Source organism: Nerophis ophidion, linkage group LG09, assembly GCF_033978795.1.
Source record: "Nerophis ophidion isolate RoL-2023_Sa linkage group LG09, RoL_Noph_v1.0, whole genome shotgun sequence".
Classification (NCBI taxonomy): Eukaryota; Metazoa; Chordata; class Actinopteri; order Syngnathiformes; family Syngnathidae; genus Nerophis; species Nerophis ophidion.
Genome location: NC_084619.1, coordinates 49,977,955 through 49,996,308, shown reverse-complemented (window position 1 = coordinate 49,996,308; position 18,354 = coordinate 49,977,955). Strand labels below are relative to the sequence as shown.

The 18,354-nt window shown below is 39.7% G+C and overlaps 1 protein-coding gene and 1 long non-coding RNA gene across 6 annotated transcripts in view; one reads left to right on the top strand and one right to left on the bottom strand.

Moving 5' to 3' along the window:
* Nucleotides 1-18,354, bottom strand: part of akt3a (v-akt murine thymoma viral oncogene homolog 3a) — a 138,350-nt gene that overhangs the window by 103,363 nt on the left and 16,633 nt on the right. For all 5 annotated transcript variants that reach the window (XM_061911156.1, XM_061911160.1, XM_061911158.1 and 2 more), the window contains one exon: nucleotides 14,687-15,066. In XM_061911156.1, the coding sequence (XP_061767140.1) occupies nucleotides 14,687-14,732 (46 nt within the window). In that variant the 5' untranslated portion in view covers nucleotides 14,733-15,066. The remainder of the gene's footprint in view (nucleotides 1-14,686; nucleotides 15,067-18,354) is intronic.
* The window catches only part of LOC133559419 (uncharacterized), a 27,376-nt gene continuing 26,758 nt past the window's right edge, over nucleotides 17,737-18,354 (top strand). The window contains exons 1-2 of the long non-coding RNA XR_009808170.1: nucleotides 17,737-18,009; nucleotides 18,075-18,140. This is a non-coding gene — a long non-coding RNA (uncharacterized LOC133559419). The remainder of the gene's footprint in view (nucleotides 18,010-18,074; nucleotides 18,141-18,354) is intronic.

Sequence of the window (18,354 nt, the reverse complement as noted above, 5' to 3'; positions counted from 1 at the left end):
TACATGTTGATGGCTCCACACATATTCACAATGTCTATAATGGGAGCCTCCAACAAAAAGTGCTATTCGGACCGAGAAAACAACAATTTCCCTATTAATTTGAGCGAGGATGAAAGATTTGTGTTTGAGGATATTGATTGTGACAGATTAGGAAAAAACAAACAAAAAGTTAAAAAAAACAAAACACGATTGCATTGGGACGGATTCCGATGTTTTTAGACACATTTAGTAGGATCATTCTGGGAAATCCCTTATCTTTCTATTGTGTTGCTAGTGTTTTAGTGAGTTTAATATTACCTGATAGTCAGAAGAGTGTCTCCACGGGTGTGTTGACGCGCAGTGTGTCAGGGGAGTCGACGGAAGCTATGGACGGGGCAAGCTTAGCTTTTCTTCGGTAAGAAGTGACTTTTTAACCACAATTTTCTCACCGAAACCTGGTGGTTGACATTCCGTCGTGTTTCATGTTCGCTTGACCGCGCTCTGATCCATAGTAAATTTTCACCTCCAGGAATTTTAAACAAGGAATCACTGTGTGTTTGTGTGGCTAAAGGCTAAAGCTTCCCAACTCCATCTTGCTACATTGACTTCTCCAATATTAATTGAACAAATTGCACAAGATTCTGCAACATAGTTCTCCAAAATACTGTGTAATTATGCCTTTAAAGCAGACGACTTTTAGCTGTGTGTGTGCGTAGCGCTCATACTTCCTAAAAACCTGTGACGTCTTGCGTACACGTCATCATTACACGACATTTTCAAGACGAAACTCCCGGGAAATTTTTAATTGCAATTTAGTAAACTAAAAAGGCTGTATTGGCATGTGTTGCAATGTTAATATTTCATCATTGATATATAAACTATCAGACTGCGTGGTCGGTAGTAGTGGGTTTCAGTAGGCCTTTTAAGTCCCTTTACCAAATCCTTCAATAAAGTCAAAACCTGATACCCACTCGCTCAAATAGAGATGCTACCCACCAGTAAGTGTTACATAGAGTGAAAATGGTAAATGGTGAAGATGAATAAAATAAAGCTATTAAGGTTGTAGGAATGTAATGATTAAAGATTGACGGATTTTCGGCTGGGCTGATCACAAATGCCTAGATTTGGCATTTGTGATTGTATTGGCCTCTTTTTATCGGTATCTGCCTTTTTTTTAACTGCTACAACAGAACTACATCAGAAGATACAATATAAACATACATGACACCAGCATCTAGTATTTCTTAAAAAGTAGATGAAGATTAAACACTGCTCAAGCACCAGCCGGTTTGCCCTGCATGCGAAGAGTTGTTTGTTTTATTTTTTTTACCGCAGCGTTCACACGGCCAACTCACCGCCCCCATTCTTCTACTTTCTTAACATCCAGGAAGAAATGATGTCAGCCAGCTTTAAAAATGTCTCGCCTATAAGCTACATGAAGGAGCCCCAAATTGATTATATTTATATGTGAACAATATTTTAGGGTTCCTCACGAAGAAATCTTGCAACGTAATAAATCCATAAACTGCAAAAAAATTGTATAAAATTGAGTAGATGACTAGTTATTGTGATTTAGAGAAAAATATCATGTTTTTTCCCAGGATTTTTCATATTTTGAAATGCAAATGTTGATACTCCTCTGACCCGCAGTAGGGCTGGGCGATTCGGCCTTTTTTTAATATCTTGATATTTTCAGGCCATATCGCGATACATGATATATATCTCGATGTTTTGCCTTAGCCTTGAAATAACACTTGATACATATAATCACAGCAGTATGAGGATTCTATGTGTCTACATTAAAACATTCTTGTTCATACTGCATTAATATATGCTCATGTTAAACCTTTATGCAGAGAGGGAAATCACAACTAAGTCCATTGACCAAAACTCTATTTATTAAACAGTTATTAAGCAGTGGCACAAACATTAAAGTCACTTCAAAACAGAAAGTGCAAGATTTTCAGATATTTTAAAACAAGCTATTAGTGAACTTTTGTGCATGTCCCTAAGATGACATATCAAAACAACACTAAATTAAAGGCCTACTGAAACCCACTACTACCAACCACGCAGTCTGATAGTTTATATATCAATGATGAAATATTAACATTGTAACACATGCCAATACGGCCTTTTTAGTTTACTAAATTGCAATTTTAAATTTCCCGCGAGTTTTTTGTTGAAAACGTCGCGGAGTAATGACCCGTATGCGTGACGTCACGGACTGTAAGGAAATATTAGCACTACACCAAACACGGCTAAAAGTAGTCTCTGTTCATGGTATAATTACACAGTATTTTGGAAATCTGTGTTGCTGAATCTTTTGCAATTTGTTCATTTAATAATGGAGACTATAAAGATCAATGCTGTTGGTGAAAAGCGGTGGATTGCAGCTGTCTTTAGCACCGAGACACAGCCGGTGTTTCTTTGTTTGTTGTGAAGCTTTAACACAGAGCGGTCAAGCGAACATGTTTCTCTACGTCAACCAGCATGTTTTTGGATGGGGAAATTGTGATACATATCTTACCAGAGAAATCATTGGATTATTTGTCGTCCTGCAGCAGCTGTTTAAAAGGCAGCTGTGAGCTTGGCTCCTCGGCTTCTCTCTGAGACACTTCGTGTTCACTGCAGCCATCCGACCTCGAGGTATATCTTTACAATCTTTAAAATCTCACTAAAACACTATTAAAACAATAAGCAGATAAAGGGATCTTCCAAAATCATCCTAGTAAATGTGTCTGATTACATCTGAAACGCTTACACTGCCGCCGCCCGGAGCTGTCGCTTTTTTTTTTCCTTTTAGTCCTTCACTATCAATATTTTAATTCACAAATCTTTCATCCTGGCTCAAATTAATGGGGAAATTGTCGCTTTCTCGGTCCGAATTGCTCTTACTGCTGGTGGCTCCCATTAAAAACAATGTGAATATGTGTGGAGCCCTGCAACTCGTGACGTCACGTGCACATACTTCCGGTAAAGGCAGGGCTTTCCTATTAGCGACCAAAAGTTGCAAACTTTATCGTCGATGTTCTCTACTAAATCCTTTCAGCAAAAATATGGCAATATCGCGAAATGATCAAGTATGACACATAGAATGGACCTGCTATTCCCGTTTAAATAAGAAAATCTAATTTCAGTAGGCCTTTAAAGTGTACTTTTTGTACAGAACGCCAATACAATTGTTTAAAACAAATAAAGTGCACTTTTGTGCATGATTTTGTTGGTGTGGCACCAAAAGGAGACGTTGACATGCGGAGTAACCACTCTTCGTTCTCTAGCAGGTGACTTTTAAAATGATGCTGCATATTAGCAGTGATGCTACTTTTTGTAGCAATGCTTTAGCTCCACACTTGACAAATTGCGGTTGTCTGTTCAACATATTCCCACTTGAAGCCAAACCACCGCCAGACGGTGGAGCCCCTGCTGTTTTTCTTGAGAATTAATTCTTCCTTCATTTGTTACCAGATTCGCACCTTCTTTCTCTCGTATTACCACTAGCATCACAGCTAACTTTACCCATGCTGCTACCTCTCTGCTCCGCGAGGGCGCAGACGTATGACGTGACAGTATGTGACGTATGTAAGAAGGTGCGCTTGCTGTCTGTGAGAAGGAGACAAGAAAGAGTGAAAAAGCCTATAGTGTAATGCCCACAGCTAAAAGCAACTGTGTGAGAACGTATACTCGAATATCACGATATAGTCATTTTCTATATCGCACAGAGACAAACCCGCGATATATCAAGTATAAAGATATATCGCCCAGCCCTAACTCGCAGCATTAGACACTTGTATTAAAGATGTTTGTGAAATCTCCTGATGTTTTTGGGTGCTAAATTTAGCACTATTAGCACCGAATTAAACATTATGTCACTACTGGTCCGATGTTTCTTTAAAAATAAGTTGAAGTCCAGCTGTTTACTGACATACATTATTCATGTTCAAATAACTTGTCCTGCAAATATGAATATCGGCTCCAAATATCGGTTATCGGCCTCCTTGACTACTAATTATTGACTTAAAAAAAAAAAACAATATCTGTTGATCTCTAGTAACGATAAACTGTATTAATGATAACCATGGTATAACGCCCAGCAGTTAGTATTACAGTTTTAAATTAAATTGATTGGAAAACTATAACTATTAAGTGCACTTTGATTCTCTCTTGAGCAGACAAATATGGCTCTTCTTCTTTTTCTGTTGTTGTTGTTGTTGTTCTGGGTCACTCAAAGACGAGTATACGAAAAAGATACGGTATCTCCAAACATTGAAAGCGGAATAGAGAAAATAAGTTTTTATTCGTATTTTGGATTTTCAAACACATGAATAAATTTTAATCATGGATAAAAATCAATTTTCCGTTTTTTTATTATCAAACCAAAAATAATGGGAAAAATTATTGACTTTTATGCTAAATAATTATTCTATTTAACATTGTTCTATTTTATTCAACATTTTTCAATTCTATTCTTTTCCGAACGAAAAACGGACGGCCGCGACGTACACAGACTGAATTTGATACCAAGAAGAGTTTTTAGTATTCATCTATTTAGTATTTTGTTCAATCCCACATAGGCTGTTACTCAAAGTGTAATGACTTTGTTGATACACAGACAGAGTCTAATTCATTGTGTCCTTTGTTGTATTTTTGAAACCGCACCAATTTTTTCCTCAGAGTTTTCAACTAATTTGAAGTGTTTTGTCAAGACGATCATTTGCAATATGTACATTTTTAGAATGTGCTTGTTCTATTTTGGGCCAAAGCCAAGCAAAGAAAACAATCTGAAGTAGTCTTTATTCTAAGTTATTATGCCATTATTTTACCTGTCCGGTCCACTTGGGAATAGATTTTCCTCCATTCAGCCCCTGAGCTAAAAAAAATTTGACACCCCTGTGCTACTGTGCTCGAGCCACTAAGACATTCAATTCTGCACATTGAACCTACAAGACAGAGTGATCGTTCTACACTCAAAAGAATAAAGATGGAGGTGTTTTTACATTGCTTTCAAGGACCGCTGAAAAAAGTAGGACGCCAAAATGCCCGCCAGAAATAATGACTATCCATCCATCCATCCAGCCATCTTCTTCCGCTTATCCGAGGTCGGGTCGCAGGGGCAACAGCCTAAGCAGGGAAACCCAGACTTCCCTCTCCCCAGCCACTTCGTCTAGCTCTTCCCGGGGGATCCCGAGGCGTTCCCAGGCCAGCCGGGAGACATAGTCTTCCCAACGTGTCCTGGGTCTTCCCCGTGGCCTCCTACCGGTTGGACGTGCCCTAAACACCTCCCTAGGGAGGCGTTCGGGTGGCATCCTGACCAGATGCCCGAACCACCTCATCTGGCTCCTCTCGATGTGAAGGAGCAGCGGCTTTACTTTGAGTTCCTCCCGGATGGTAGAGCTTCTCACCCTATCTGTAAGGGAGAGCCCCGCCACACGGCGGAGGAAACGATCACGCCTAAAAGTAGTCTGTTTTTATCGCATAACTACACAGTATTCTGGACCTCTGTGTTGCTGAATCTTTTGCAATTTGTTCAATTAATAATGGAGACTAAAATAAGAAAGATGTTGGTGGAAAGCGGTGTATTGCAGCCGGCAGTAGCAACACAAATGCAGCCGGTGTTTCTTTGTTTGTTGTGAAGCTTTAATATTGAACAGAGCGGTCAAGCGAACATGTTTCTCTACCACATGTCAACCGGCAGGTTTCTGTGAGAAAATTGTGGTAATAAGTCGGCTCTTACCGTAAACATGAGCGGTGTTAGTGTCGTTCCTCCTGCATCTGTCAAAGAAGCAGCTGCAACTTTCTTGGCTCCTCCATGGCTTCCCTCAGAGACACTGGCGGTCACCACACTCTTCCGACTTTCAGGTATGACTACATAATCTCACTAAAACACTAGTAACACAATAAGCAGATAAGGGATTTTCCAGAATTATCCTAGTAAATGTGTCTAATAACATCTGAATCGCTCCCACTGCCCTCGACTTTTTTTTTTCTTCTAGTCCTTCACTCTCACTATTCTCATTCACGAATCTTTCATCCTCGCTCAAATTAATGGGGAAATTGTCGCTTTCTCAGTCCGAATCGCTCTAGCTGCTGGTGGCCTTGATTGTAAACAACATGAGGATGTGAGGAGCTCTACAAATGCTGACGTCAGGCGCACATCGTCTGCTACTTTCGGTACAGGCAAGGCTTTTTTATTAGCGACTAAAGGTTGCGAGCTTTATCATCGATGTTCTCTTCTAAATCCTTTCAGCAAAAATATGGCAATATCGCGAAATGATCAAGTATGACACATAGAATGGACCTGCTATCCCCGTTTGAATAAGAAAATCTAATTTCAGTAGGCCTTTAAAGGAAACTAAATGAGCTCAAATATAGCGACAAATGAGGCATAATGATGGAATATGTACATACAGTTAGCCTAAATAGCATGTTAGCATTGATTAGTTTGCAGTCATGCAGTGACCAAATATGTCTGATTAGCACTACCCACAAGTCAATAACATCAACCAAACTCACATTTGTTCATTCAACCACAACGTTAAAAGCTTGGAGGACAAAATGAGACAGAAAAAGAAGTGGCATAAAACACGTCTTAGAAAGTCGGAGAAAGTGGTGATATCCTTTAGAGATTGATGTCGGTTTTTGATTCAGTGCCGTCTAAGGGATCGAAGGTCACGGTCATTTAATGGTGGTTTCCGGCCATGCTGCTTACTTGGAGTGATTTCTCCAGATTCTCTGAACCTTTTGATGATATTATGGAACGTAGATGTTGAAATCCCTAAATTTCTTGCAATTGCACTTTGATAAACGTTGATCTTAAACTGTTTGACTATTTCCTCACGCAGATAATGGACAAAGGGGTGTACCTCGCCCCATCCTTTCTTGTGAAAGACTGAGCATTTTTTGGGAAGCTGTTTTTATACCCAATCATGGCACCCACCTGTTCCCAATTAGCCTGCACACCTGTGGGATGTTCCAAATAAGTATTTGATGAGCGTTCCTTAACTTTATCAGTATTTATTGCCACCTTTCCCAACTTCTCTGTGACGTGTTGCTGGCATCAAACTCTAAAGTTAGTCATTATTTGCAGTTTGAACATCAAATATGTTGTCTTTGTAGCATATTCAACTGAATATGGGTTGAAAATGATATGCAAATCATTGTATTCCGTTTATATTTACATCTAACACAATTTCCCAACTCATATGGAGTATGTACATACATACATACATACACATTATATATATATATGTATATACATATACATACATACATACACATTATATATATATATATATATATATATATATATATATATATATATATATATACACAAACACACACAATCTATCTACCTACCTACCTACCTACCTACACGCACGCACACACGCACACACAATTGTATCATTTACGTCACTGCCAGCAAAGGGCGATGGTTGATGACGATAACGACGATGTTTGGTGGATAGCCCTCCACGTGACTTGATGTGACGTGAATAGTGGATTGTGCTCCCACGTCACAAAATGGGCTGGGTACTCTCCACCAGTGGGTCGATACAGTTGATAGTCGATTTTAGTAAAAAACAACGCGGTTGACTCTCGTGGAAAAAAAAAATGCTTGAAAATTCGGGGTCAATGGCACAACTGCGTTTTTTAGAACACCGCTTTCTACTGGACCACATTTTATCGAACTTAATCTGTATTTAAAAAAAAAAAAAATAACCAAAATATTTCAGTTTGTGTTTAAGTCCTTTTGGAGCACATTCAACAATACCTCCATAATGATGATAACCGTGATCATTTTGGTCACGATAACCGTGGTAAGAAATGTTCATATTCTTACATCCCTATAAATTTTATCAAACCTGTTGTATAGGAAATTAATCCTCAGATGACTTCAGTTGTGCTCTGACATTACATAAAAAATAAAAGTAGCTTGATTGTCTATCCTCGTGAGAGCCAGCGTCCTCCGGAGCGGACATTTCTAGACATGCATAACAGCGCTATTTTTTTTATCCCGAAAATGTGCAACCCTGACACAAGGAATAAACAGAAAATGTCCACTGCACAGGATGCTGGTTCTCAGGAGGATATAATAGTAAGGGAACGACTGATTTTACTACCATGAGTAGAAAAGGCTTAGCCAGTTTGAAGTAGGTATCCCTCAGAGTTAGTGCGGCACCGCTAAACAAAACAAAATAAAAAGCCAGGACCCTGACAGTAAAGATGCTGACATTCTCAGTCTTGAAGATACAGTCCCCCCAAGTGTTCGGGATTCTGCTCCATACATGGCAAAACAACCTATAATAAAAAGCCATTCTGTATACTCTGCAAAAAGCAGCTGCCGTGCAACAACAGCAGCGATCGCCACCCAAGTGAGGAGGAGAAGAAGGAGGGAGCACCAAGAAGAAAATGTCAACTGTGCAACCTCTAGCGACTTGTCTGCTCAAGTGACAGCTGTGGGACACCACACAGGAAAATATATAGACCTGACTATGACTACTGACACAGCTTCTGCCTGCCATATATATATATATATATATATATATATGCTGATGACACTGGTTTATCATGCATCTGGGGGGCATTCGATTCATGGTCCCGTTTGGTAGGGCAGAAATCTGCACCACGATAAAATAACTTCGACTGAGCCATAAAGGGAACACAACACATTCGACTTAACTACTTCATTACGCAGGCAAACTTTGGTGGGAGTGCACAAACATCTCTTTCTAATCATAGTTTCTGTCCAAATGATTACGACTTCAATGACAATTGTGGTTCTCTTCAAATCAAGGAGAGGGTCTGGGAGATTTGCACTGAACTACAATGAGAACAGTAAGACCTTCATTTCAGTGGAGCATGTGAAAATTTACTGGAGCCCTCTGCATGAAATTTACGATTTTGTCGTTGTAAATCTCCGTCGGGCATAAAACCCTCTATAAAATGATGATGAATATGTGTGACCGGCAACTAGAAGACTATCCCTACAAAAGCAGAGCACAAATTGACATGCTGTCAATAAGTTTATTTATGTAAACTCACTTATTATGCTCATATTGTCCATTAAAAAAAGTCCTTGCACTTCATTCTATTTTAATAACATTCTGTTTTCTCCAAATGTGTGTAGTTAAACAACCAATGAAAACAGGTTTTATGGGACAATGTTTTTAATAAGCTTCTCTGTTGGCTGCCAGAACTGGCCTTCAAAACACACACTTCCAATTCAGACTACAACTCCTGATGCAGGTCAAAATCAAAGAGGCTAAAGTAGCCATTAAACTACGAATTGATGCATTTCAAAATAAAATATAGTATCAGTGCAACACATTGACAATATTTTGCGCTTTGTTAGACACAGTAACAATAGTAACGATATGACAATTTCATTTTACGGTTATCGTGACAAAAAAAGTATCGCGGTCATTGTTATCGCGGTGTTGTTAAATGTGCTCAAAATGTAATCTGAAAAGTAAACTGAAATCTTTTGACCAAATATATGTTTTAATAACTAAAACAAATAGACACTTTTTGCATGTTTTGTGTTTCTTTTGCTTTACTGATCTTAGTTGCTCAGACAGAAATGTTTTTATACAAGCATAGATTAGGGTTTGAAGTTTCCTTATGGGGAAAGACCTTAATGCCTTTTGGTTTCCTGTTAGCATTTAAGCTTACAAGTTATCACCAGTCATTCCGTGAGTTTTTCAAAGTGCAGTTATCTGTCAGGGTTTTACCAAATATTTTGGTAAAACGGTAATACAAAATCATCAGGACTTTTACTGATGTTAACATTAATACTGTTTATAATTACATATTTATTGCTGGTACATAAGTCATATTCTTTCACAAAAAAAAAAACATATTAGCATCACAGAGTACATTGTAACAGTAACCATTTCTGGGAAAAAACGTACGTCTGTGCCTTATAGTCAAATATTTTAATAAAGAGACAAAATAATTTGTTTTTGTGGCAGTTAACCCCTCCAGATCCAACCACAGGATTTAGAAAAAGAGGGTGAGCAGAGCCCATGAAAAGAGCCTCCTCATTGGCTGACACGATATATAGTGAAGAGCAAGCACAATGCGATCTTGTTTTCAGTTAAAGCATGGCTTCTGAACACCCACCTGAAAAGATCGCAATACCTGCACTTGCTGTTACAGCATATAATGCTAAAAAAATACACCAAAAGAGGAAATCAGTGGAAGAAAAGACGCTATATGTCTAAAAAAAAAACAAAGAAGAGCCAAAACTTGAACAAATATTAGTCCAATGTATTCAAGATGGAGGGCATTGCGGGCCAGTCTTGGACTAACTTTGGAGGCGCAAGTGGCTGTTTTCCTTCTAAACAGGCCATTTAATGTTCCATTTTCCTAAATTTTATAAATATTCTTTTGCGTGGCATAGGGCTGGGCGATATATCAATAAACACGATATATCGCAGGTTTGTCTCTGTGCGATATAGAAAATTACTATATCGTAGGGCTGGGCGATACTGGCTTTTATTAATATCGCGATATTTTTATGCCATATTGGGATATACGATATATACTACGATATTTTGCCTTGGCCTTGAATGAACATTTGATGCATATAATCACAGCAGTATGATGATTTTTTGTGTCTACATTAAAACATTCTTCTTCATACAGCATTAATATATGCTACTTTTAAACTTTAATGCAGAGAGGGAAATCACAACTAAGTCAATTGACCAAAACTGTATTTATTAAATACCCTTTGTTCTCTCACAGGTGACTTTTTTAAATGAAAGAACAAATTAATAGTGTTGCTACCTTTTTGTATCACTGTTACAAATATGCGCCACACGGTAAACCCCCACCAAACAAGATTGACAAACACATTTTGGGAGAACATCCGCACCGTAACACAATATAAACACAACAGAACAAATACCCAGAATCCAATGCAGCCCTAACTCTTCAGGGCTACAATAGGCGGGGGTGTATATTGTAGCCCGGAAGAGTTAGGGCTGCATGGGTTTCTGGGTATATGTTCTTTTCTGTTTATGTTGTGTTAGGGTGCGGATGTTCTCCCAAAATGTGTTTGTCATTCTTGTTTGGTGAGGGTTCACAGTGTGGCACATATTTGTAACAGTGTTAAAGTTGTTTATACGGCCACCCCCAGTGTGACCTGTGTGGCTGTTGATCAACTATGTCTTGCAGTCGCTTACTGCGTCTACAGAAGCCAAATACAACATGTGACTTGGCTGGCACACTGTTTGTACAGGTTGTAGAGGACGTTAAAGGCAGTGCCTCCACGGTGCCCCCTTAATGTTGTTGTTATGGTGAAATTCGGGAGAACTATTACCCCTGGAGGGGCACTGAAAATTGGGGGTCTCCCGGAAAAACGAGGGTGTACAATTATGACACTGTAAAACGCTATTCACATAAAACTCGCGGGCCGCACCAACATTAAATTTTCATATTAAAGTGCGGGCTGCAAAATAACGTTGCCGCGTGTTTGAGACCCCTGATCTAGCCCATTTTTATTTGATAGTTATTGAAATATTTTGTGTGACATCATGCACAAAAGTGAACGTTGTTTTAAACTCTTGTAGTAGCGTTCTGTACAAAAAGTTAACTTTAATTTAGTGTTGTTTTGATATGTCATCTTTGTGACATCATGCACAAAAGTGCACTAGTAGCTTGTTTTAAAATGTCTGACAATCTTGCACTTTCTGTTTTTGAAATGACATGAATGTCTGTGCCAGTGCTCAATAACTGTTAAATAAATAGTTTTGGTCAATTGACTTGGTTGTAATTTCCTTCTCTGCATGAAAGTTTAAAATGAGCATATATTAATGCAGTATGAACAAGAATGTTTTCCTGTTAACACATAGAATCATCATACTGCTGTGATTATATGTATCAAGTGTTCATTCAAGGCTAAGGCAAAATATCGAGATATATATCGATCATCTCCATATGGCCTAAAAGTATTGAGATATTAAAAAAAGGCCATATCGCCTAGCGTGGCGATGTGTTTTACTGATAGTCTGCAACAAAATACTAGGGGATCCTTCAATGGAACTTCAGACTATCAGCAACCTATGCGTGTGCAAGCACAGTCCTCGTGCGTTATTTTGTGCACTTCTAGAGAGGAGACTTGGAGAGACCATCAGCGAGGTGCCCGGTGGGGGCGGAATTTACAGTTTGAATTCTGCCTGGTGACACAAGATTCAAGTACCTCAGCTCTAATGACGACTTTGTAAGAAACTATATATTATATTTTTAATCTGGACAGTGATTGTTTGATGGGATTTTTCCTGAAGTAATTTGTTGTAAAACTGCTTTTTAACTGCTCCTGACAAAAATGTATACTGTAAGGAAACCTGCAAACTAATTAAGTGTATTAGTGTGGTGTAGACTGCATCATACTGAGAGATGTTCTTTTTGAAGGATAGACACAAATTTGCCTTTGGCTAAATTCTGACATCTATATACATGCTAGAGCAGGGGTAGGGAACCTATGGCTCTAGAGCCAGATGTGGCTCTTTTGATGACTGCATCTGGCTCTCAGATAAATCTTAGCTGACATTGCTTAACACAATAAGTAATGAATAATTTTGCTGGTCTGCGATGAGGTGGCGACTTGTCCAGGGTGTACACCGCCTTTCGCCCGATTGTAGCTGAGATAGGCACCAGCGCCCCCCGCTACCCCAAAGGGAATAAGCGGTAGAAAATGGATGGAGGGATGGATAATTCTGCTGGTAATCACAGTGATAAAAAAAAAAACATTCAAAATATAAAACATTCTCATGCATTTTAATCCATCCACCCATTTCCTACCGCACCTGTTCAAGAAGTCGCATTCTTGGTAAGAAGTATTTTATTTATTATTGGTTAGCTTCAGATATGAATGGAATAATAGGAGACTTAATGTAGTCTAAAAATCTTGTTATTAATTAAAAATGCATTTATTTGTATTCAGTGTTAAAAAATATGATATGGCTCTCACGGAAATACATTTTAAAATCTTTGGCTTTCATGGCTCTCTCAGCCAAAAAGGTTCCTGACCCCTGTGCTAGAGCATGATCAGTCCATATTTTAAATAAATAAAAAAATATTTTAATACAACTGAATAGCTAATTAGCACCTAAATCCAATTCACTCATGCCCTGTAGTCCTCTCCTTCCTGTTCTTTCACTTTGTCTTCACACAACTTCATTCAGTGCCAAATACAGAAGCATTATTAGACCAACAGCGAGAAGGAACAGAGCCTTCCTTAGTGAGGAAACGCAACTTAAAGTAATGTTAGAAAAGGTACAAAAGGTTCGGCGTGTGAGTCTGTAGGTGTCACTACTGCTTTTAGTCTGCCTCTGTGAAAACGCTGTCTAATGACTAAGGTTGGAGTCTTTGCTGTATCACGACCTGGACAGTGAGTCAGCACCTTGACCCTGTCCTTGTGTGTACACACACACACACACACACACAGAGGATGTGATGCAGTCAAACATTCATATTCCTGACACGAATAAATACCCCCTCAGCACCACAAGCGAGATTCCCTTCTCTCTCTCTCTCACTCGCTGATGAACACTGGCGGCACTGCGTCGTGACTGGGGGCAATGTGTTCCTTTTAATATGCGTAGACGACTGAGGATCACAGCGGCACGGCTGGCACACAGAAAAAAAAAAAGGAAAAAGAAAGTAACTGTATGCGTGTGTGTGTGTGTGTGTGTGTGTGTGCGTGAGCATCCACCTAATGCGCTGAGAAGCACTTTGATGCCCAACAAGTTCCCCTGCTGTGCAACAGGGCTGGCCTACATTACCCACAAGCGTGCTGTCTGTTATGCATCCTGTCACTTCCTGTCCAGTTTGTGTTACACATTCCAATGCTCCCGTCACATAGCGTGGGGGTGACGCTCATGGAAATCCCCCCCTCGTGTTTAACTAGATGCTGTGTTTCTTCTCTTTGATGCATCAGAACCTGCAGTGACCACTGGTTTAAAAGTAACTTCGATATTGGGTTTCACTATGTAAAAGCGCTTTGAGTCATTAGAGAAAAGCGCTATATAAATATAAGTCACTTCACTTCATGAAGTGAACTTACGGGAACTATCTGAGAAAAGAGAAGTGCCATCTTTGCAACATACTGGTCATCCTACTACTCATTTCCCTTCTGTTTGTGTTCAGTTGAGGCTGTAAACAGGATGTGTTTGCAGTACACCCTCCCTTTTTTACTCCGCCACAACCGAGCTCCCCTCCCTCAACCTTGTGTCATATGATTGTGTGTGACATTCAGAGCTACAGACAGGCTATGCTAATGAATCCCTCAGACGTGTATAACTAAGTTAATGTCACAATCTATAGAGGACGCAAGACTGGCCCTGACGGATCCTTCTGCAGCTGCAGTGTGACCGCATGCTTGGTGGATGTTACTAACGGCACACATTCCCATGCACCAGCCAGCCAAGCCCTATAGTCATAAACAGAGACATCCATGTGATCTCACACACACACACACACACACACACACACACACACACACACACACACACACGCAAACACACACACACACACACATACACACACACACACACACTCACAAACACATCCTCCCTTTCGGCACATGTGGACCGGCAAGGCCACCGCCTGAGTCTAGACATGAGGGGAGAGGCAAGGAGATGATGAAGATGGAGATGGGGAAGCGGAGAAGAGGGGGAATGGAGGTACTGGATGTACTCACCCCGTTTCTGAAGCCATCCCTCTCTAACGATGGTGACATCGCTCATGGTTCCTCCACGCCGAGTGTGTTGCCGCTACACGCCTGCTCCACAGAGAGCGAGAGGGAGGGGAGGAGAGGAGGTGGAGGAGGGGGGGGCGGCTCTCCCAGCCTCGCGTCACTCTCCCTCCCTTCCTTTGCTGTTCGCCCTCTCGTTCACGCGGTCTGTCTCTCTTACTCGCCGACACAAACACTCGACGTGTGTGTGTCTGTCGTCGTGCTTCCTGTTGTGTTTTATCTTTCTCTCGCTCCGTTTCTTTTAGTTCTTGTTGTCCTCCTCTGCTGCCACCACCTCCTCCTCCTCCTCCTCTCCAGACCTTTCTCCTCACCGGCAGTGACTCAGCCTGGAACGAAATGAAATGAGAACATAAAATATATTATATATATATAGAAATATATATATATATATATATATAAGCAAAAAACAACAACTTCCCTGCGCACTAAAACATCTTCATACAAACAGTGATAGCAACAACTTGTGGAAGTCTTTAATTCGAGGACTTGCTGGATCATTTATTGTATGCTTCAAAAGTTGCACAAGAACAATCAATTAGCTTGTTGCAATACTGCTAAAAGTAATACAAAGAAGAGTGTCAGCTGATAGGCAACAGGATAAAAACCAACCACGACCATACAAGCAGAATTGTAACTCACACTGGCTGATTCTGATTGTATTGACAAAAATCCTGTCCTGGCTGTCACAAATAAGTCAACAATATTAATAAAGCAGTGGTCTGTTATTGAGGTAACTTGACCCCTTAACAGCGCAAGTCCCCGCTGTTACACGATCTTGTACGCAAATTACCCACACGATCAACCAGTCGTGGATCGTTCCGTCAATATCTGCGCCAAAATAGCGATATTGTTGAATGTGCTCAAAAAGTATTTAGACACACTGAAATCTTTGGATTTTTTTAAATAGCTAAGGATGGTTAGAAAGCCCACAATTTTGCATGTTTTGTCTTTCTTATGCTTCACTGGTAAGTGTTCTAGTGCAGTGGTCCCCAACCTTTTTGTAGCTGCGGACTGGTCATCGCTTGATAATTTGTCCCGCGGCCCGGCGGGGGTTTGGGGGGTTGGGGGGGCGAGATTTATTATTTTATTGTATTCATTTATTTATTTTGTCATGAAAAAGGGAGTTTTTTTGGGTTGGTGCACTAATTGTAAGTGTATCTTGTGTTTTTAATGTTGATTTAATAAAAAAAAAAAAAAAGTAAAACATTTTAATAAAATTAATAAAAAATTATTCTGCGGCCCGGTAATAATCGAGCCGGTGGTTGGGGACCACTGTTCTAATGGATGTCTCACTCTGTTCAGCAGTCCTTAAACGCACCATGAAAATACCTCTGTGTGTATTCCTCTGAGTATAGAACGATCATTCTGTCCTATGAGAGCCTGTAGCTTCAATGTGCAGAATTTGAATATCTCAGCAATATGTTTACAGTATATGGGGTTGGATTTAGGTATGTTATTTGTTAACAAGGAAAGACATTCTCCCCTGTGTTCATGTTAGCATTTAAGATAGAACTAGTCCGTCCATGAGTGTATTAAAGTGCAGTTATCAATTAGGTTTTTTTTAAATCATTATAACTCATAACGGTAATACTAACTGTTGAGGGTTTTGTCGCGGTTAGCATTAATACTGTTTATCATCACTTCCCTACAGTGAATATAAATTGGGTCTAGCGATGCAAACTAGCAGGTGGAACTACCCCATGCTAGTCAGATCTTTTCATCCTCTCACTCATGTAAGACGCGGACCCGCCTTGCACACTGCCTGCGTTTTCAATTCCGACTTGAGATGTCTTCCATTTGGCCTGAAAGTAGGTCTTAAAAAAAGAGAAGCTTTCTTATATTTAGAGTCATCCTATATTTGGGTCCATCCATCCATCTATTTTCTACCGCTTATTCCCTCTGGGGTCACGGGGGGCGCTGGTGCCTATCTCAGCTACAATCGGGCGGAGGGCGGGGTACAACCTGGACAAGTCGCCACCTCATTGCAGCCTATATTTGGGTTAGTAAGTATAAACATTTCTTGTCGGGACATATTATCCTAGGGCTGGGCCGATAGAACGATATAAATATGTATCGCGATAGACACATAATCGATATCAATAAAAAATGCTTTCGATAAAACATATATATTTTTTGGGGTCAGAAAAAAACGGAAAGAATTAAGTATGAGCAAAGGCACTAGTGGTCTTAGAAAAACAGGAAGTGATCAGCGGGCAATGTGGGGGAGACGCTAAACAGCCAGCAGTAGAGCTGCGCCATCTTGCTGTCGAGTGAGAAAAGAAAGTAAAAATTTGTTCTGCAAAGAGAGAAAAAAAAATTGCGGATAAAACAAGAAAAGTCCCCTCGACAGTATGGCAGTTTTTTGTGTTTTTTCAAAACGATCGTAGTCCTTTGCCAGGCTCATTTTTTTATTTTCAACCCACATCCGTTCACTATTCAAATGTACGGAAACTACAAGTAGGAACTGAAGTGCAGGAATGTATAAATAAAAACATTAAAAGACATAACAAATGTTCTACTTTAAAATAATAATTTGGTCCAATAATATTGAAATCATTATTACTGCATAGCACACATTTACTGCCATACAGACCATTAAATGATACACAGACCACATAACTTCCTGGCAGTAAACCTGCAAAATTTGCTCCTCTCAAGTTTCTCTGCTTACATTTTCAAAATTTGCATTATTTCTCTACACTTTATTAATTATTCCTTACATATTTCACTTTTTTGCACCTAAATTTAAAGATGTTATTGTTAAGTGTTTATTGTAATTTTAGAATTTGTTTGTTTGTTTTCCATGGCTGCATTGACATTTCCTTTCTTTTTTGCCTTAAAGGCCTACTGAAACCCACTACTATCCACATAGCAGAACATGCCAATACGGCCTTTTTAGTTTACTAAATTACAATTTTAAATTTCCCGGGAGTTTCGTCTTCGAAATGTTGTGTAATGACGACATGTACACAAGACGTCAAGGGTTTTTAGGAAGTATGAGCGCTGCGCACACATACAGCTAAATGTCATCTGCTTTAACGGCATAATTAGACAGTTTTTTTGACATCTGTGTTGCTGAATCTTTTGCAATGTGTTCAATTAATATTGGAGAAGTCACAGTAGAAAGATGGAGTTGGGAAGCTTTAGCCTTTAGCCACACAAACACACGGTAATTCCTTGTTTAAAATTCCTGGAGGTGAAACTTTCCTATAGATCAGAGCGCGGTCAAGCGAACATGGATCCTACCGAATGTCAACCAGCAGGTTTCGGTGAGAAAATTGTGGTTAAAAAGTAATTTCTTACCGGAGAAAAGCTGAGCTTGTGCCGTCCATAGCTGCCGTCGACTCCACTGAGACACTGCGCGTCAAGACGCCCGTGTAGACACCCTTCTGACTATCAGGTAATATTAAACTCACTAAAACACTAGCAACACAATAGAAAGATAAGGGATTTCCCAGAATTAACCTGGTAAATGTGTCTAAAAACATTGGAATCCGTCCCAATGCAATCGCGTTTTGTTTTTTTTAACTATTTTTTTCTAGTCCGTCGCTATCAATATCCTCAAACACAAATCTTTCATCCTTGCTCAAATTAATGGGGAAATTGTCGTTTTC